This window comes from Myotis nattereri (assembly GCF_964212035.1).
Source record: "Myotis nattereri genome assembly, chromosome: 3".
Lineage (NCBI taxonomy): Eukaryota > Metazoa > Chordata > Mammalia > Chiroptera > Vespertilionidae > Myotis > Myotis nattereri.
Genome location: NC_138077.1, coordinates 58759562 through 58780940, shown reverse-complemented (window position 1 = coordinate 58780940; position 21379 = coordinate 58759562). Strand labels below are relative to the sequence as shown.

Genomic DNA, 21379 nt, shown 5'->3' with positions numbered 1-21379 from the left:
ACTTATTTTAACATTTCAGTCTATTTATTACTCCTATATTCTTGAAACTTCATGGGCTTCTCTAACACTGCATTTTCTGATTTTTTTCCCTCATACTTTTTTTGGATTCTTCCTTATTTGGCTTTTTGCCTTTTGTTTACTTCACTCTTTCCTGAATGTAGGCAATTCCCCAGGGAATATTTTTTTACTGTCTTCTATTTCTCCAAATTCTCTTTTAGCAGATCCTATGGCGTCAATATTAGCAATATGCAGATAGCTCCTCCAACTCTATAATCTTAATTTCTCATTCAAGTTCAGTATGCATTATAACTGCATAGTGCCATTCATCGCCTGGGTGTTCCAACTTATCCTCACTTCCCAAACCTATAAGCTCACATTCAATCAGTTATCAAATTCTACCAATTCTATTTCTATAATATCTCTCACATTTATCCCTCTTCAACAGTGATTCTCACTGCCATTAACTGCCGCAACTCGAGTTTTGGTCTTCATTACCTCTAAATTGGGCTATTGAACTGGACACCTATAATGTCATCACTGCCTCCCATATCCTTTTCTTACAATTGAGTATATACAGGACTGCCACATTAATCTTCCTGAAAGAAATCTCTGTTCACATTGCTACTTTGCTCAAAATTTTCTGCTGACTCACCCATTGTTACTAATCTCATCCCCACTGACCTTCCTGCCCTTATTGTCATACTCCCTTTCAAGACTTTATTAAAGAAAAACTGAATACTACTAAAGTTCCCCTAACAATAGTCAGTGCAAACATTTTCTACGTCTGTTTGCACTGTTTCTACTTCATGGAATTTCCTTCCTCCCCATCCTCCTTTGTCCAAATCCTGTAAGACTCAGTTCGAAGGCCACCTATGTTATGGATTATTCTCTGCCCTTCACTCTTACTACTAGTCAGAAGTAACCTAATCTTCTCTGAACTTTTATTTTTTGCCCTCATATGGCATTTACCAAATTCTATCTTATTATAGTTATTTGTATATAAATCTAATATTTTCTTCTGAAGAGAAAATAAAGTCTCATATACATTTTTATCCACAGCACCTAGAAGAGTGCCTGCTAAATGTTTCAACTAATAAATTTATTCACCCTCAGATACTCAAATGTAGGCACAAGACTGAGGATAGCTGTGGGCAACCATGAAGATGACTTTTATCCCTAATGTTGGTTTTTTGTACGCTGTGACCCAACCCTATCAGTCTGGACTCAACCTTGGCAATCACAACCACCCTCTTAAATGTCTTTATTGTCAAATATGCTTTTGGATGTCCTCTCTACACTTCTTTCTCTTTCTCCTTAGTGGGTCTATAGCATTTCCTCCCCTCTCCTATCTTTTTTGTCTGGTCAGAAATTACTCTCTTCACACTCGATCTCTTCCTTTGCCATCACCACACATACCCCTCAGTTCCTAAGCTCTAATTAAAAATTACTTCTGGTGTTGAAATAAAATTTAAAAGGTCTTCTATTTCCCTTTCTTTTTCCACATTAACTTGTTCATGATAAACCTGAAGGAACACTGGACTCTGAGTTAGAAAGTAGAAGTTCTAGACCTAATGCAAATACTAATTGGAATGTCACTTTAGGACTGCCCTTTGATCTCTCTGGATTTCATTTTCCTCATTTGCAAATGGAAGCTAGGTCAAGTCTATCTAACACAGTTCTGTGTTATATGGTTTGAATTACAATGATTCCCGTGATCTCATTTCAAATGTGGGCTTTCCATGTTTCTCTTGACTTCTTTCTCCTTCTGTTAATTTCCTGCCATCAGATTCCTCTCTTATGTTCTCCATATCCTAGACTAATTCCATGAGTCTTTTACCTAGAAAGTTGCCTATTTTCCTTCTACGCCACTTACACTTCTCTTATTTATTTAGTCCAATAATTTGATATTGCGCTGATCTCCCTAGTCAGACTCTATTACTCCAGCTCAGACTCCTTTTGATTTTTCTGTCGGATGATCTAGCATAGATCATCTCTTTTGGGCTTATGAGAGCTGGCCTTTTTTCAGTCCTTTTTCATTCTAATTTTTTCTTTTTATTCCAACAAAGAGAACTTTTCTCTAGAAGGCCCTCCAAAATGTTTTGCGAAACCCTGGCCCCTCCTTCTGATATTAATTAGTCACCCAACTTTTTATCCCCTACTTGCCATTATAAACCTTCTAAGATCCCTTCCCTGGAGAGCCAACCTAGGAAAATTCGATATTTAAAATGAGAAATCCACATCCTAAGTTTTTGGTATCTTTAGCCTCTCTCTGATTCCTTCATTCCTTTCTTTATATTCCACATTAGCATGTAATACTTTAAAATCACAGATGTAAACTATATAATTTCCAAGGTTCCTTCTAGAACTTACATTCTACTTATATATAAAGAGATTGCTAGTGTGGTGATATACCTAAGAAGTGTATTGTATATGTGGCTGTATGCCTTATTTCAATGTTTATAGTTCTACATACATTCTTACCAGAATTCCACACTCTTCTACTTTGTATTTGCCATTCAGATTTCAGGAAAAACAACACAACAGGCAGTCTCTACCAGCTGTATGATCTTTATCACTGGCAAGTCAATTCAGAGTCCATGGCTCCATTTTTAATTGCCCATGAAGCAACTGTGGCAGATATTATAATTAAACCAAGTGTTCAAGTGACTAAGCTGAATCTGAGAGCAATTTACCTCTCTCTCTGTCTTAATGGTTTGGTTTAGAGAAAGTTTGTATTAGCCATTCCTTTTTTCTGTTTAATTGGAGTTTTTCCTCAACCTCTGTCAATATCTAGAGCCAAAGACATTCCGTGAGAAAAACATCTCAAAATATCCTCTTCTTCTGGTTCTCCAACTTTAAAACATCATCACTCACTACAAATTTATTCTGGCCTTGACATATCTGTACCAGAGCAGGAATGCTCTGTGTATGTGTTTGTGTAAAGTAAGAACATAAAAGTAAGGGGGGAGGAGAGGTCATATATGAGAAAGGAGCTTGAAGGGAATGTCCATTACCTCTAACACTCAAGGCAAATAGTTCTCTCTTTTTCTAGTCTGTTTACTTCATTTACCATTATTATTTCTATTTGCATTTCTCAGGAAATTTTTTTCCTCCTCCACCCCTTTCTCTTTTCACTTTATTTATTCTGGCACTGAGAATAGTATGAACTCTGAGTCTGTATTACTTAAGTCTCTGAATTCTGTTTGGAATGACTAATTTAACTCTCTCAACAGGACAATTATGTATCTATCTTTGGTGTATGTACTTGGCCATGTGATCAAGTCCTTGGGTGCCTTACCAATACTGGGGGGACACATGGTACACACGTGAGTAAAATCATGGAATAAACTGGACCTTTTTTTTTCCATTAGGTAAACCTCTTATACTTGTATTACAGATTATTTTTTATTTTCTTACCAGAGATATCCTTTTATTTCACAGCCTACTGTTGTTTTTATTACCAAATTGGTTAAGAAGAAGTTATTTACAAGTTGAACTCTTTCATACTTTATCTGAACTCATTTGTTTTTATTAAATATTTGGGGACTTTTAGAATGCCTAGTTGGTATCCTCTTCATAAAAACTCATTGTATGCTTGAAGGCAATCATTAAAACTATTTTGTCCTCCATATTCCTTCACTTATTCATCCATTCATGCATCTGTACTTTACCAGGGTTAAAAAAATGTCTGTAACGTTTTCTTATAATGCATTGTAGAAGTCATATTCAAAGCTTGGATATTTTCCATTTATATGTAGTTGCATATATCGCAGTTGCTCTATCCATTTTTACTAAAGCTACTGATGTTTATGGGGCAAGAAGTATTTGATAGCTTTTTATGTCTGATGGTTCAGTCACCAAAGAGGATTACAGTTGTTCAAGAACCAGGACATATGTATTCATGTTTATAATGTGCCTATACATGTATTTATCCAGTGAGTTAAGAATTTTGTTTGAAATTTAATAATTATTAGATACCTCCTTATTGGTGTCCCACCAAAAATCAGTGACACTTCTAATAATTATGATGGATTTTAACATTTTATTTTGTGTTCAGTAATGGTATGTGGGATAAGGATTCATAAGGTCTTTCTATTGAAGTGTCTCTTTGACTAAGACAAAATTGATAACTAGAGCTTTAATTTTGAAGTTGCTTCAGTATCTACTTCTATTTGTTGTACACAAGGGATAAATGGAAATGTCAGGGACAAAATCCTCCCATGCAATAAATACTTCCTGGCAGAGGCTCAAGGGTCACAAAGCTCTTAAGTACCCTCAAGTCTTTCCTGGGAGTGAAGGCAGATGGAGAGTGCTCACAGGTTAGAAATGTAAAGGGATCTTTACATGTATACTTTTTTTCCTCCTGTAGCCCTATATTCAGTTTTTACTGTTGTGTTTAATATCAATATGGTTAGTGTCCTCACCTCTCCATTTCAGAGTCCTATCATTGGTCGGCTTGAGTCTAATAGCTTTGGGAACAGGAGGTATCAAACCCTGTGTGGCAGCTTTTGGTGGAGACCAGTTTGAAAAAACACATGTAAGAGTCCTGTTAATCCTGTATTTCCAAGACTGCAGAGCAGATGTTAAAAGAGGTACCTGGCAGGTAGCCATTTGCCAACATTGGTGAGATGATATCTGAGGAGTTATGTTCCATTCTGGGTATGGGTCATTAATAGAGAGAAAAACTGAAAAATGTTCAAAGGAAAATGACCAGGGTGGTAGATGTCCTAAAAAAGACACATCTTATGAAGAAAGGTTGAGGGAAATGGAAATATTTAGATTCAATAAGAATGAAAAATATTATAGCTTTCTATTGATTTTGGACAAATGTCAGGTGAGGCCAATGAGTGAAAGCTATAGGAAACTAGCTTTTTGCTTGAAAGAAGGAAAAACTTCAAATAGTTTGAAGTAGTGAATTTACTCTCACTTGAAGCATTTAGGAAAAAAATGTGGTAAGCACTTTGGGAATGGGAAGGGATGAGTAGTGTAAAGGTGATTTAAGTATCTCTAACTTTGAGATCCTATGAAAGGGCAAAATGACCAAGCAGAATGAATTTCCTTAGATGAACTTGTCTAGATCAGGGATTTTCAACTAGTGTGCCACAATAATTTTATGAACATGCAATACCTGACTATTTACTCAGGAGTACTGACCTCTTTTCCTTTAGGTTGTCAAATAAAAAAATGACAACAGCCAACACAACAATAGTCACCTGGTGTGAATTAATCAAAATTGTATCTATTTTTTGTGTGTGTCAGATTGGTAAAAAAAAAAAAAAATGTATTTTTTTGTGTGCTGCAGAATTTTAGTGATTAGTTTATGTGTGCCATGAGATGAAAAAGGCTGAAAATCACTGGTATGGATGACATTCTCTCTTTTCCTAAATACTTTACATTGTCAATGGTGGTGGTGGGGGGGGGGACAGTATAAAAGAAGTAAATTGAGCTTGTATGAGGAAGTAGTGAGAACTGGGTAAGGGAAACTGTCTATTCTTAGATCAGCCGAATTTTCTGGCTCTGTTTTTTGCTCTCTGTTTTCTTTTTTGGTCTGTCTTCATGTATATATTCCCTCTTCTATAGCTATTTGTCATGCTTCTAGTTTTTTTCTCTCTGGTGTCTCTGTGTCTTGTCTTCCTGTGGTCTTAACTCAAATGGTCTTTTATCCTTCAGACCATTTAGCAATCATTTTGTATTCTTTATATGTCTGGGGTCCAGAGTTCATAATTTGGAGAAATAACAAAACTTTGGCAAGTGAGATTCTACACACTATGAACTATACAAATATGTGTGTGAAATAAGGTTTAAATAGGGAGCAGAAGAAGAAGTGAAATACACTGTAAAATAGAAAATGGGAAGGACAGGTTGTTCTGTGTCAGGAAAAGATCTGGGTGGCAAAATGAAGCACAGCAGTACGCAATGAATGAATAAAGCATTAGCAACTTTATTTGAAAATTGCTTCATTTGGTAACTGTTCCACAAAGATATTTAATCATAGGACAAACCCATCTCCAAGTTTCCATCAGCCACCTCTAAGACCATGGACTTCCTTTTATACTCTCTGGCAGACTTCCCATAAGCACTAGGTAAATTACTTGATCAGCAGTTTACTTCACTGTCCTATGTTCCAATCCTATTCCTACCACACATTCCACAAAATATTTTCTCTAACTCAGTCAATCATTTGCTTAATTTGGTCAATAAATACCTACTTAGTCTGTAATATATGCAGGTATTATGAAAGACAGTGGGGATTACAGAAATGGGTAACACACGATTTCTGTCCTAAAGGAACTCACAACCTACTGAAAGAAACAGACATTTAATAAAAAATATATATATTATAATAGGTATATATGGAGCACAGTAGTGGCATAGTATACAGGATGATTATTTTTGGTATGGTAAAGGGGTAAAAGAATGTTAAAGATGCATGTTTAAACTAAGGTTTGAAAGATGGGTAAATGTTTGTATGTGGTGAGCCAGGTATATTTTAAAATATCTAATATAATATTCAGATACCGGGGAGGCAATATCTGAATCTGTCTCTGTATATGTACTTCCAGCTGAATTTGAACATTGATTGGGTAGAGTGCAGCTAAGAGTTATATTGAACTGATAATATTTCCTTTTGTTTTAGGAAGAGGAACGGACTAGATACTTCTCAGTTTTCTACCTCTCCATCAATGCAGGGAGCTTGATTTCTACCTTTGTCACACCCATGCTAAGAGGTTAGAATCTTTTCAGAGCGGCCCTCTATAAAGCTTTCTCAGCCAGACAAAAATCTGTCCAAGACTTCCTGCTGTTCATCCTCTTATAAGGGCTTGAAAACCTGAGATAATCTCTTTCAATCTTGATTTGTCTGACCCCAAAGAAAGATTATGGATGTCTACGTCTACAACCTGAAAAACTTGAGCTTGCAGAACATCAAGGACTCAAGATTCAGGATTACTTTTTTTTTTCTTTAGGAGATGTGCAGTGTTTCGGGGGAGACTGCTATGCACTGGCTTTTGGAGTCCCGGGATTGCTTATGGTGATAGCTCTTGGTAAGTCCAGTGTCGCCGAGGAAACTAATAATCACCGATGCCTGCCAATGTAAGGCATCATGTAAGCACTTTACACAAATGATTTTACCCACCCCTCAGACTAACTCTTTTAGGTAGGCATTATTGTAGGGGTTTCTCCTAAACATTGGAGATAAATTCACTAAAGTCAAAAACCTTTTTTAAAAAAGTGCTCAAGGTTACACAACTAATAAGAAGATTCCTAGAGAGCTTAAAAAAAAATAACTGAGCCATGGGCTTGATGTAGATCCAATTAAATTAGTTTCTCTGTGGAATAGGGCCTGAGCATCTATACTTTTAAAAATATCTAGGTAATTCTAATGTGTACTCTCTACACTAAAATATGTGGGGAAGCAAGGAAGATAACCCTTTCTCTCAAACTAGTTTATTTCATCTGGTAATTGAAAGATACATTTGAATTCTTTGGGACTTATAAAGTCACTTCTAGGTTTAGCAGTTTCTGCCCTGCTCTGCAGTTCTCCCAAGGAGCATTGAGAATAAGAGGAACAAAGAGAATAAGAGGAGTTGGATAAGTAGGTGGGGACTCCTGCAACTTAGATCAAGTGGCATTCTCTTTACCACCAAGAACCCAGTAATGGAAGAGGAAAGGGGCTGCTTAGTTTATGCAATCTAATGAGAAATTTGGACATAATTGTTTCTAATCACTGACCTGGAAACCTGTTCTCACTTTGAGCCTTTGGGTAACACCCCCTTGGAAGATGTCCAGTCAAAACACATAAAGAACTCAATAGAGGAAAAAGAGCCAGAGACTCACAATGTTCAGTGTGTAAGGATATTGGAAATGCTACTGAAAAGGCATCTTTGGTAAATGATCAGCTAGAGGGACATCTTGCTGGAGCAGGAAAATCCCTTGGGGAGGAAAGTATATCTAAGCTGGAGTCTCCCCATTGATTTTACCTAAATTTAATAAACTTGAATCAAAAGCACTTTATAATTATAAAAGTATTATCAGCTCATTGCTGATTATTTGGAAAGTATAAGGAAAAGTAAGAAAATAAAAATGTGTCCACAATTAGCTGAGGAGATGTGCTTAAAGAATGAAGATGTAGATTAAGGGCAAAGAATAAGCTTAAGAACAGAAATAGTACAGAAGATAATTTTTTTGTAGGAATGATGAATAGTGGTTAGAGCATTACTCTCTGTAATGAAATGTAAAGTGGGAAATGGTAAGCTACGTTGTGGACAGAGGCCAGGTCTTTTTTTTTTTTTTTTTTTTTTAACTTTATTCCTAGTAGTATCCAAAGGTTTAATGCAAGAAGGAGTGAATGAGAAGCTTTCTGATATTTAAGAGCATAGATTTTTGAATCAGACAGGCCTCAGGTCTAAAGTGTAGTTTCTGGCAATTTCTAGCTTTCTAACCTTGTACCTGATGCTTAATTTCTTTAATCTTCTATTTCTTTGTGTGTAAAGTGGAGAGAGTAGTACATATTTTGTCAGGTTAAATCAGTTCATGTATGTAAAATGTTTAACACTTTACATATAAGAATAAACCTTCAATAGGTAGTTAGTAATAATAATAACCATCAAAACAATAATTAATTGGGATGGTATTTCATGCCAGGGGCTTGGGTTTATTAGGTAGGTCCTGAAAAGAAAGTTTTAATTTGGCATCAGATAGGGGAAGAATAGACCAGGGACTGAGGAACTAGAAGATGGCCATTTTAATAACCCAGGGTAGAAGCTGTGAGGTCCTAAATAAGAGTTATAGCAATGGTAGTGGAAAAGAGCCTGCCGACTAAAGCAAGATCAATGAAAGCTGGTAACATATCAGATGTGGAGATGGAGAAAAAAGAGTGAGAACTCAAAGATGACTTCCATTTCTGTGATTACAGAAAAGTCTCAACAGACATCTCTTTTAACAATTGACCATTTAATTCTTTTTATAACTTTTATAACTCTCAAGTCAGGAAGTGTTAAGTGAGGTTCCTCCCTTGACGAGATGATCTGCCAGTCACTCCTACACATCCGCAGTCTGTCCGTAGCCTCGGGTACTGAATGTGCTGAATGAGAAGCTAAGAACCTTCTTTGTGTATCAACCGCAGCTGTGTTTGCAATGGGAAGCAAAATGTACAAAAAAACACCGCCAGAAGGAAACATAGTGGCTCAAGTTATCAAATGTATCTGGGTAAGTCCATGAATTGTTTACCTGCCTTTTCAACCAAAGACAAAGAGATGCTATGCTGAGCAGAGACCTTCAAACATAGACCTACATTTTTCTCAATGACCTCTGTTCTATGTCTGTGCCTTTGGGCAAATTGAAATTAATCAGTCTTCCTCTGTTCCCCTACTTAACTTCTAAGTAAAAAAGGAAAACATAATCATTTTTTAAATTGGAAAAAATCTTCTGAAATGTAGTCATAAGTGTCCATCAGTAGATGAGTGGATAAAACAGCAATGGTACATTTACAAAATGTAATACTACTCAGCCGTAAAAAAGAAGAAAACGTTACCCTTTGTGACAGTATGGATGGACCTGGAGAACGTTATGCTAAGTGAAATAAGCAATCAGAGCAGGATGACAGCTGTTGGCAGTGGGGGAGAGTGGGGGTGGGTGGAGAGATTGAGCAAAAAAGAGAAAAAACTCATTGACATGAGCAACAATGTGGTGGCTGTGGGGTGGAGGAGGGTGGCGGTGGAAAAGGGTATAGGGAGAATAAATGGTGATGGAAATTAAATTAAATTTTTAAAAGACAGAAGGATAAATAAAATTATATCTGAAATATTTTGAAATTTAATGTCTGATTAAATCAAAGCACCGGAATAAGTCACTTGAAGTATGTCTGTTTCAGAGAAGGGATGATGACTTGAAAAAGGCAGGGGAGGACTTATATGCAAGCATATAGGCCTAACCAATGGACACAGACAACAGGGGGGTGAGGGCATGAGTGGGGTGGGGGGATGGGGGGTAATGTGGGGATAAGGACACATATGTAATAACTTAATCAATAAAAAAAATAAAAATAAATAAAAAAAGAAAAAAGCAGGGGAAGGTTTCTTTTTTGTCTCTCCTCTGAGGTCTATGCTCTGCCCTAGTTCGCTCTTTCCAACCGTTTCAAGAACCGTTCTGGGGACATTCCAAAGCGACAGCACTGGCTGGACTGGGCAGCTGAGAAATACCCAGTAAGTTGGAGTTTCAGAAATATCTTATAAATATCTCTGTAACATCTCTCCTAATACCCAAACCGATTCCCTCCTGCGGCATTTAACCTCTTCTCTTACTGTTCTGGACTACTTCTACTCCAAGCATGAAAACCGTTAGCCTGTTCCTCCTTTCCCTTGTGTTGCAGAAGCAGCTCATTATGGATGTGAAGGCACTGACCAGGATACTATTCCTTTATATCCCATTGCCCATGTTCTGGGCCCTTCTGGAACAGCAGGTAAGAATACTTCTTTTGAAAGCCTCCCCTCTTCCAGCCTTTACCCTCTCATAGAAAAGGGATTTCTCCTAATGGCATCTGTCTGCCCTAGGGCTCACGATGGACCTTGCAAGCCACCAGGATGAACAGGAATTTGGTGAGTGGAAGAGATTTTCCAGAGAAGTCTGTTATTTTCTTTATAATCCATATGTGGGAAAAATTAATTTCTTTGTGTTTTTGCCTGAAAATGGACTAAAGGTCATAAGACAGGTGCCTTTAGCATGCAAATACTGAGTAGGCAAAATAAAGAAATCTAGTCTAGAAATAAAAACCAGTCTTACCTTTAGAAATCAGGAACAGAAGGATGGGAAAAGTTAAAATGTGTACAAGGAAGTACTGAGAGGGTAGCAAAGGGATACAGACCTTGGATAGTGATGGCTTTCTTCCATCTGTGCCTGCCCCACACAGCAGAGACAGGTTTAATGGTGCTAGTACACTGGCTCCATCCCAGTCAAGATTCACAGCAGAGGATCTGCACATGGAATATTTTGTACATGGATATGGAAAAATTGGGAAAGTTGTAAGCATTTTTATCTCTTTTTCCAACCTCCATTCTTTGGCAAACTCACATAAAGTTCCATCTCTGCTCTCAATCATTCCACTTTCTAGATTATTGTCTTATTTTTCTGCCATCACAGTTGGGAAGAGGGTAGGGTCTTATTAGCTAGCCTCTGTGCAGTCTGTCAAATATAAGTTTACCTTTTTCCTTCCTCTGGTTGTCCAGGATTTACCATGATTACCCTCCTGTTGACCCCCTGGAGAACTCTGTGAATCAGTGGGAATCTTTACCCTAAACCAGATAGCTTGTCCTTCACATAATTATTACCTATGACTGCAGTTACTGGGATGAATAAAAACACACTGACTATTCTCTCCGAGGTTAAGGAAAGTATGGTACATAGAAAAGCATATTCTGCCTTAGGGCATCTGCCTTCAACAAACATAGCCTAAAGCCATTAACAGTCTGTTCAGCCCATATATCCTTACAAGCATGATAATGGCTGAAACAAAGACCTGGTGAATTTTAACTTACTAGTATGTTTATTGCCTGTTAATTACCAAGATTGCTGATTTAGGCTTTTCTTGTCTTTAGCCACCTCTAAATTTAATTTATTATAATGTTTCAGGGTTTTATTGTGCTTCAGCCGGACCAGATGCAGGTAGGACACTTCTTTGTAGTCATGGGGACTTATTTCTTTCCTCATTTATACCTCTACCTGTAGTATTAGGATTGCCAACCATAATTTGATGTTATTTTCCCTTGTATGCTGAAGAGTGCTAAGCATAGGGATGAACATATTCTCCTTGAGCGCCACACTTCTCTTTACATCTTCTGTTAAGTAAGTAGCTCCTGACCAAGTCCAGGGAGAGTAAGTTTTGAGCTCACAGGAAAAGTATAAGCATTGGACTTTTATCCCTGGCACAGTATAATGGAAATGTTGTCAACGAAAGTAGAAGGCTTTGTTGTATGAGCAACGAAGTCAGAATCTCTGTTCATTGGTGACTCTTAGTTCTTTTTTTTTAACTCTTTGTTCAAGAATCCCCAATTCTTCCTTTCATTTCTTCTGGCCTTGACATTTTCCTTTGGGCTGTGGAAATGGACATGACAAGTGAAAATGGGAACACCCAAGTGATTGACAGAAAAACAGGTTCAGAGTGAAACTGATTCCTTGGGATATCTGGAAACTAAGGTGCTATGCAAGGGAAATAGAGTCTTATGTGTAAAGAGACTAAGAGATATGGAATCATTTTGTACTTTGTATGAGAAAAGTGTCTTTGGATGTGAGAAAGGAGGCACAAAAGCAAATGAGAGCACATGCTCACACTTATGATAGGAGAACACTTGTAACTAATCTTCTTTACTATGGTATTGCAGGTACTAAATCCCCTTCTGGTTCTTATCTTCATCCCATTGTTTGACCTTGTCATTTATCCTCTGGTCTCCAAGTGTGGAATCAACTTCTCGTAAGTGCTCATTATGCCTGTATTCCTCCAGACTGACTCAATCTTTGCCCCGTTTGATAAAGATTCAATGTTAGTAGTTTTCTACCTAGTGATGATTTGTTTTGGTTTTATAATTTTTTTCTGGTTCTATTTACCCACGTTATATTACACACCATGAATACCAGAGGATGGGAATTAGAACGAATTAATTCTTACTGTAGGAAGTCTAAGCCATTACTGCCTTCTGAACTGTGCAATGTTGAAGGGGTATGTCTAAGTTTCATGGAAACTCAAGAGTATGTGACAGTGGTCTCTCACTTTCCAACTTTTTGCTTTGTTCTTGAATGTTGCCTCTTCAAAGAAGTCTAAAGCCTTTGATGACAATGAATCCCTTTAAATCTCCTATTGTCCCTATAAAACAAGTAAGGGGACCTGGTAAGAGTGGGGATAGAATTGTCCCTATTTACTGCTTTCTCCCATAGAAGTGGTTGTTATTCTTTGATAAGTTTGACAGAGGAGTGTTGTAAGCCTCTTAATTCTCGATTTAATAGCAATTTCCATTTAATGACCACTTTACCATACTCAAATGGCCTTTTATCACTTACTCATTCATTGAAGTGGGTTCAGCAACAAGCCATGCAAATGTAAAAGCACAAATCTTGCCCTCAAGAGGTTTACTGTTTAATAAGGAGGTGGAACTTGTGCACATATAATTATTACATGAGGTAAAATATGTTAGCTGCCCTAATAAGGGAGCAAAGTGCCAGGGAAGTGTAGAGAAGTCTGTTGCTAGGGTCAAGAAAAACTTCTGAACAAGAGGAAAATGAAGTAATAATATATAGCGCCTGGCATATGGTGCATGTTCAATTATTCTGACTGCATACTATTCTTCTTGTTATTATGACGTGATGGATAGAAAAAACATAAACAAAGATAAATGTGGGGAATATGGTGCATTACAAAGAACCATTCAGTGCGACTCAAGTACAGGGAGAAGAAAAGATGTGTGAAGGGGAGTTCTAGGAAATACTTTGGAAAGTAATTGGGGCCAAATCAGGAAAGGTCTTTAATGGTAGGCTTGGGGGGGCAGGGGTGGATTTTATCCTTTAACTCTAAAGTTTAGGTATAAATGTCTCTCCCTCTCCTCTGCAGATCGCTTAGAAAAATGGCTGTTGGTATGATCCTAGCGTGCCTGGCATTTGCAATTGTGGCAGTTGTAGAGACAAAAGTTAATGTGAGTTCAATAATTCTTAAGCTCCATGAGTACAGGACCTTATCTATCTTGTTCACTCTTCTGATTCCCTGGGACCTAGCACAGTACCTGTTTTAAAGAAGGTGCATAACTCATATTTGTGACAAATGAGTAGGTACAGAGGTAGAGCAGCAATGAAAAGGAGGCTCAGCTCCCACCTGCGTGATTCAGAATATATTGTCAAGGAATCTCCAAACACTTATATCAAGGTATCCAGCCATCTCTTTGCAAACACAAGCTTATATGATACCTTACCAGATACTTACACATATACCCTTTGACAGATTGAATGGCCACTATTGGGGAATGATGTATGAGGCCCCAGCCGAGTCAAAAAGTATGAAGGTTGTTACCTGACACCTGTGCTTGCTGCATTGAGCTGGTGTTTCCCGCTCTAGACTGACTTCAGAGTTTCCTAAGCCAAATGGTCTTTAGTGGGAGAAAACTGTGTTGTCCTGATTAGATGGACTAGACCAGTGGTCAGCAAACTCATTAGTCAACAGAGCCAAATATCAACAGTACAACGATTGAAATTTCTTTTGAGAGCCAAATTTTTTAAACTTAAACTATATAGGTAGGTACATTGTTATTAACTTAATTAGGGTACTCCTAAGGCTTAGGAAGAGCCACACTCAAGGGGCCAAAGAGACGCATGTGGCTCGCGAGCCGCAGTTTGCCGACCACGGGACTAGGCTGTCAGAGATAGGACTGAGATATCTGTTCTCCTTGTATCCACAGGGTTGTTTATTAGTGATTCTAACATGTGTTCTCTGTCCTAAGGAAATGGCTCCACCCCAGCCAGGTCCCCAAGAGATTTTCCTACAAGTCTTGAATCTGGCAGATGATGAGGTGAAGGTGACAGTGGTGGGAGATGACAACAATTCTTTGTTGCCAGAGTCCATCAGATCTTTTCAGGTGAGAAATGGACTTGAAAGAATTAGAAACACATTCTGATTATGCACCAAAGCAGCAGCATAATATAGTGGCTAACTACATTATGCATTTGTGGAGCATGCATTTGTGAAGTCAAACTGCTCCAGTCCGATTTCCAGTTCTGTCACTCCCTAGTTACAAGACCCTGAACAAGTTATTTTATCTCTAAACTTCAGTTTAAGCATCTGTAAAATGGCAATAATTTTAAAATCAGAAGTTATTGTAATGGTAAGTATTATAATATGTAAATCCTATGATGAATATCCTTACTCATGAATATTTATGCATCCCTCTAATTACTCCTATGGTATATTCACAAAAATGGAATTACTAGCTTAACAATAATGTTAAGGTTACTCGCATGGGAAGCTATGGGATTATGATGTCCAAAATGGGGTAGAAGGTGAGTGTGACAGGTTTTCCATTCTACAGAAAATGCCACACTATTCCAAACTTCACCTGAAGACAAAAAGCCAGGATTTTCACTTCCACCTGAAATATCACAATTTGTCTGTCTACACTGAGCATTCTGTGGAGGAGAAGAAGTGGTACAGTCTGATCATTCGAAAAGAGGGGGAAAGTATTTCCAGCATGATGGTAAGTTGAGGAGTGGTCTTGGTTCCAAATTGTTATCTTAGAGTGTGATGACTGGCTCATCAATAGCTTACCAAGGATATGCCTAATGATAAATTTTTCTGATTATTGGTTCCCTGTTGTCAGCTGTGACTGATTTTTACTTTCCTTTATTTAAGGTGAAGGATGCGGAAAACATAACAACCAATGGGATGACAGCCGTGAGGTTTGGATGTCAAAGAAATCCCAGGCCACTCTGTTCTCATGAATCTTGGGCCTCTTCTGATCTGTGGGGCTTCGGATAATGAGGCCTAACATTCTACTTGTCTGGTGCAGGGATTCTCTCCTGGGATGTCAGGGGCATAGGTGTCAGAAGGCATTTTCCAGGACGCAGAGCAGATAGGCTTGCTTTCCCATGTGGCATTCAAAGATGACCCTGTGTCTGTGTATGTCTCCTGTGCTCTGATGCATGCATTTCCTATACCGAATTTTATCCACTTATCTTGTTCTCAGGAAAGTAACTCAGTACTTTCCTCTCTCTGATGACCAGAGAGAAATTTAGAAGTAAGCAAATAATGCTTCATTGTTGGTAGTTGGGCTTCTATTTTTACTGTGTTTTTAAAGTAAAGTATAGTTTTTATTTTAAACTTATAGACGCATCTTGGTGTAGTAAAGGTGAAACATTTGGAGTCAAAAGACTTGGTTGTGAATTCAGAAAAGTCTGAAGGCCTTGTCAGACAGCCTGGGACAGTTTCAGAGCTGGGGCACTGAAGAGGTCACCTGCTTTCTGTGGCAGGAATCTGACATGAAATGGACAGATGCACATGCGTATGGCCATCAAGATTACTAGTAGGTAGTTGTTGTTAAAAGTTGATAGGACTTTCCTGGGTTGGAGAGCCACAGGAACTTTCAGAAGAGATGGAAGGGGAAACTTCTAGATTAGCGCAGGATTATTTAAAAAGTCCAGGAGTCAACTTAAGGATTCTAGAGGGAACTGCCCTTTTTATTCCATGGGCCAAAGAAAAAAGCACAAGCTATCAAAATAGAAATGTACCCCAAACCCATACTTAGAGGCCTAGGTTCAGAAGACTAAAAAGATCGTTCTAGAAGGGTCCAGGATTGTCTGCAGACTCCATGATAATGATGGATCTATTATGGGCTGGGAGTCTGAATTTGCATAAGTCAAATCATTTATAAGAAGATAAAGTATCAGTTTTTTTTTCTTTATTGATTAAGGTATTACATATGTGTCCTTATTCCCCCATAGTACCCCCCCCCCACTCCCCTGGTGTCTGTATTCATTGGTTATGCTTATATGCATGCATACAAGTCCTTTGGTTGATCTCTCACCCTTACCCTCACCCTCCCCTACCTTCCCTCTGAGGTTTGAGCATACTGGTATATATTTATATAATCATTTTTCTTAATGGAGTAGCAGTTGGTGAACCCCACCATTATAAGAGGGAAAGATATTGGATGCACCTAAGCTGGATTAGGGAGGAAACTCAGACTGCCATGGGATAGTGTCCATCCAGTTAGAGATCAGGTGAGGGTATGGCAGATAGAAAGCTATTCCCTTAGGAATGAGAATGTTAAGGACAGCTAAGAAGACTATTGATACTTTTTACATTTGAGTTGATTCATTCCTTCAGTTAACAATACATATGATGTACCTTTTATGTATCAGGCACTGTTCTAGGCACGGGGATATAATGGCAAACAAAAGAAAAATCCCCTTACCCTTTTATCATGTGTTGTTGCTTGGGAAGCTTTGTCTGATCTGTAACCATGTCTCTACCCTTAGGTTCCTTAACACTTTGCATAAAGAGGTCAACATCAACCTGGGTGCAGATATCTCACTTAATGTTGGTGAAGACTATGGTGTGTCTGCTTACAGAACTGTACAAATAGGAGAGTAAGTACACTCATTACCCTTTGAACATTTTACTTCTATCAACAAATTTTAAAATGCTTTCTTTGCATATAGGTGGTGGTATATCAAGATAGTGGGTATATCTTGGCTAATCTTGAGTATACACAGACTCCAGCTCTTTTTTGACCCTTGCCTCCTTCCTTAGTCTCACCTTTCTCTACACAGGTATATTGAGATCATGATTGCTATGAAGTTAATAAGGCCCATCTCTGGGAGGTTTGCAAAGTTTATTATGGACTCCCACTTCTATCCTTTGGTATTGCCTACTGGCACATCAGTACTTCAGGTTTATCCTTTTGGGTTCACCGTTTTATGCTGAGAAAAATTAATAAGACTTAAGAGCCTGGTGTCCATAAAAAAAGATGATTTGTGCCTTCTTTATTCAGGTTTAAGTTAAAAAAAAAAGATACCAGATAGATAATAAGGGGCTCAGACCAGGGGCAGAAAAATCTGGCATGAAAATAATTTACTCCTTGAGAATTCTCTCTTTAAGAGAAATGGGTGGTTTTGCTGCTCGATTCACCATCAATAAAGAGATGAGATCACTCTTTCTTGTGATAATGGGGGTGCTTTTCTAAGCTGTGATGTTTATTCTAACCTAAACTCATCCTGTTCCAGATACTCTGCAGTACGTTGTAAAACAGAAGATGATGACTTTTTGCTGAATTTGGGTCTACTAAACTTTGGTGCAGCTTATCTGTTTGTTATTACTAATGTAAGTAGCTCATGGCTACCCCTGCACTCTCCTTCCATGTAAGCTGTATCTATGTCTGTGTCTATCCTGGAATCCAAAGAAGATTTTGTAGCAAGATAGGATCACATACTTATTTCTAGTGTAAGATGATATATTCTAGTGACTTTATGACTGAGGTCTCCATATGGGACATAAAAAGAGATATCATTGGTAGCAGGCATAGGATCTGGGAAAATGGAAGAACTAATTTATCTTGAGTCATTGCTATGAGGTGACATGGTCTCCTTCAGTCTCATTATGGTTCTAAGAAAACAAAGATTGTCATTTTGACATATAATAACAACATATTTTGCCATTTAAGGACTATTTTAATGTCAATATCCTAAGTCAGGCTAGTGAGTGCAGTGTTGCCAAAAGAAATTTCAAAAAACAAACAAACCCTGAAACTGTAAAAATTGCTCAATCTCTTGGAGGTAGCAAAAGGATAAAAATATAAAGATGGGATGGACATAAGATCATAGAATGCTGTAGGTAAGGAATATTTACTTGGGACTACTGACAAACCAATTTCTTCTTTCCCTCACTAAGAGCTCCCGTCAGGGTCCCCAGGCTTGGAAGACAGAAGATATTCCGGCCAACAAAATATCCATTGCATGGCAGCTACCACAATATGTGCTGGTGACAGCTGGGGAGGTCATGTTCTCTGTCACAGGACTTGAATTTTCTTATTCTCAGGTAGGTTTTTTTCAGGTGGGAAATGGAGGTGGAGATAGGGCTTAGATGGAAGATGGTGAATTATTTTCCTGGCACTGCCTTAAATAGATATGTGACCTGGCCAAGACCTTCATATATTTTGGCTTTAGATTCCATATACATGATCCTAAACAGAGAGTCATCTTGATTCCCATGATCATGGAAGTGCAGCATAGTAGTCTATGGAATTTGATATCGAGGAAAAAATACTTAAAAATTAAGAATAAGGGCTGTGGAGTCAAACTGCCTATGTTCAAATTTTGGCCACACAACCCTTTGTGTAATCTTGAGCAAGTGAATAATCATTTCTCTAGTGTTATTGTTTATGTATAAAATAAGAATATTAATAGAACTTATCTCTTAGGGTTGTAATGAAGATTATATAATATGAGTTAAAATATTTGATTAATAAGAGCTCCATTCTGTTATTACTATTAACATAATTAATACCCCTTGAGTCAATGTGATAAATGAACTCAGTGGGAAAAGTTGAATCTAGAAACTTTTGTGGAAGAAGTTTTCTGGATAGATGCATGGGGCATGAGAGTAGTGTAGGGATTTCGTTTACTGACAAACTTGTGTCCTCTCTAGGCTCCCTCTAGCATGAAATCTGTACTCCAGGCAGCCTGGTTGTTGACAATTGGAGTTGGCAATTTCATTGTGCTTACTGTGGCACAGTTCAGCGACCTGGTACAGGTATGGATCCAAGAGAAAGAGGAGCTTGTAATCTACCCAAGGTTTCCCCTTCAAATTCCTCCTTTTCCTCCTCCTCCATCCCTCTGTCTTCCACATTCCCCATGATAGATGAGTTGGACGCACACAGACCTTGCTAGAAAAATAGACATATGTAAGTATCAGTAATGTCCACCATATACCCATGTGAAGAAAGGTGAGTGAACCCAGTCTTCTCCTAGCAAACCTCTGTCTAAATGGCGAGCCTGGGTCAATCTGCTCCTCCGTTCTCGCCCTTTGAAGATCCCTTTAGTTTTAGATTTCACCATATTCTTTTCTTATATATATTTCTTCCTGCAGTGGGTCGAATTCACTTTGTTTTCCTGTCTCCTGCTGCTGGTCTGCCTGATCTTCTCCATCATGGGCTACTACTATGTTCCTCTAAAGTCAGAGGATAGTCAGGAGCCAGCAGCTAAGAAGATTCCCCACATCCAAGAGAACACAACAAACCTGGAGACCAAGAACACAAAGCTCTAATGACTCCTGGGACTCTGCCCAGTTCCAGATTCCTGCCTCTGGTCTTGGCCATCACTGAACTTCAAGCATTTTTTCCTTCCATTTGGTTAGGGGAGTGAGGTGGCATCATATATGAGCTGGTCTCCTCCACTTTTCTCCCATGATAGAGGCAGTTCTGTATTTTCCAGTCCATTAAAGAGTGAGGCCCCAAGACTTCATGTCTTCCCATTTATCAGTGAACTCAGTAAACCATGTGTTGTGTTGGTGAAACTGGCCTGGGTCTCCAAATGGCCAAGAAAACACAAATGTATAATTGAGATTCGTCTCTGTGCATATGCAAAATTATGTGGGGATTCCTTTACCTGCTTTTTAGAACAGAAGACCCCACTTTTTGAGGTGCTGATTTAGGGGCAAAATTGCAGAATAAGAGAGAAATGGTATTTCAAGTTTCTTCATTAGCAGTGCAATGGAATTACTCACAAGGACCTCAAGAATTGGTATATCTGGTGTGATCTGGTCTAGGGTCTGGCTTATCAACTATCCAAGTTTGATAAAACCTTAGTAAATTTTTCAGTACAGAATAACAGACTGACATTTTATTAACACAGGAGAAGATATATCTTTCTTATAATTTCACTATTTTATCTACCAACCCAAACATCCCTTTCTAAGTACTGATAGATCGTTGGAAATCAAATTAAAGAAAATACACACTGGTAAATCTGGTTCTGGGAAACAGGAATGGGTCTAAATTGTGGAAATCCTGATGAATCCCTCCTCTGCAGTGCACATTCTTCTTAGTGACTACAATGCTTCAGCTCTGCCTTATGTCCTGTGAACAGTTGTATAGACACTAATTATAATTTTGAAACCCTGTCCTTTCAATGTTGTTGGGTCAGCATTTTCTCATTATTACATCATGTCTTACTTATTGCAACAAATATTTAATAATTCATATTTTAATGAATCCATCTTCCTTTTTTATTTTATTCCCTTCAGCCTCAAATAAGTAGCTTCACTTTTTTAGATTTTTTTTTATTGTGTAAAGTTTTACATATGTCTCCTTTTCCCCCAATTTAAGTGACTTCATTTCGATAATTTTTCTTATCTTACTTTCCTCACAATTTTCAAATACCATTTTTTTCACTTAGGCCTGGGAATTTCTTTCTTATTAAAAAGTTATATTAATACTATAGTTTTGAGTTTCTAAAATGGTGATGCTCAAATGGAGGGGAATGGTTCCATATGAGGATCCTAGAACAATCTGCGGGGAGGGCAGGAGGGCAGAACATGAGGGTTTTTTGTTTGTTTGTTTGTTTCTGTGTCAATGAAAAGGTGAGAAACATTACCTTGAACACAATAAATGAATCCTTGGAGAGGAATGGGAATGTCATTACGATGTATTGCTAGGAAAAAAAGTTCAGAACCACTGTACGAGAGAGCCTCATTTTCATTGGTTTTGCTCCATTATTGTCATTTAGAACTGGGTTGCATTTCACACTGTAAACATAACAAGTAAGAGAAGTTGCTCCAGTTTCCCAAACATCGTATACTTTAGTTTTAGTGACCAAGGTTTCAGAAGTACTGAAGTGACAGCACACCACCCAGTTT

The 21379-nt window shown here is 38.1% G+C and overlaps 1 protein-coding gene across 1 annotated transcript in view; it reads left to right on the top strand.

The window, feature by feature from the left end:
• Positions 1–21150, top strand: part of SLC15A2 (solute carrier family 15 member 2) — a gene marked incomplete at its 5' end in the record, with an annotated part of 28203 nt that extends 7053 nt beyond the window's left edge. The window contains 19 exons of the mRNA XM_081085982.1: positions 3234–3326; positions 4438–4537; positions 6638–6728; positions 6966–7043; positions 9125–9207; positions 10116–10202; positions 10370–10459; positions 10551–10595; positions 11626–11658; positions 12375–12463; positions 13595–13676; positions 14475–14609; positions 15060–15224; positions 15380–15426; positions 17005–17115; positions 17752–17848; positions 18416–18562; positions 19172–19276; positions 19613–21150. Of these exons, the coding sequence (XP_080942108.1) occupies positions 3234–3326; positions 4438–4537; positions 6638–6728; positions 6966–7043; positions 9125–9207; positions 10116–10202; positions 10370–10459; positions 10551–10595; positions 11626–11658; positions 12375–12463; positions 13595–13676; positions 14475–14609; positions 15060–15224; positions 15380–15426; positions 17005–17115; positions 17752–17848; positions 18416–18562; positions 19172–19276; positions 19613–19789 (1855 nt within the window). The 3' untranslated portion in view covers positions 19790–21150. The remainder of the gene's footprint in view (positions 1–3233; positions 3327–4437; positions 4538–6637; positions 6729–6965; positions 7044–9124; positions 9208–10115; positions 10203–10369; positions 10460–10550; positions 10596–11625; positions 11659–12374; positions 12464–13594; positions 13677–14474; positions 14610–15059; positions 15225–15379; positions 15427–17004; positions 17116–17751; positions 17849–18415; positions 18563–19171; positions 19277–19612) is intronic.
• Between the last annotated feature and the right edge of the window lie 229 nt (positions 21151–21379).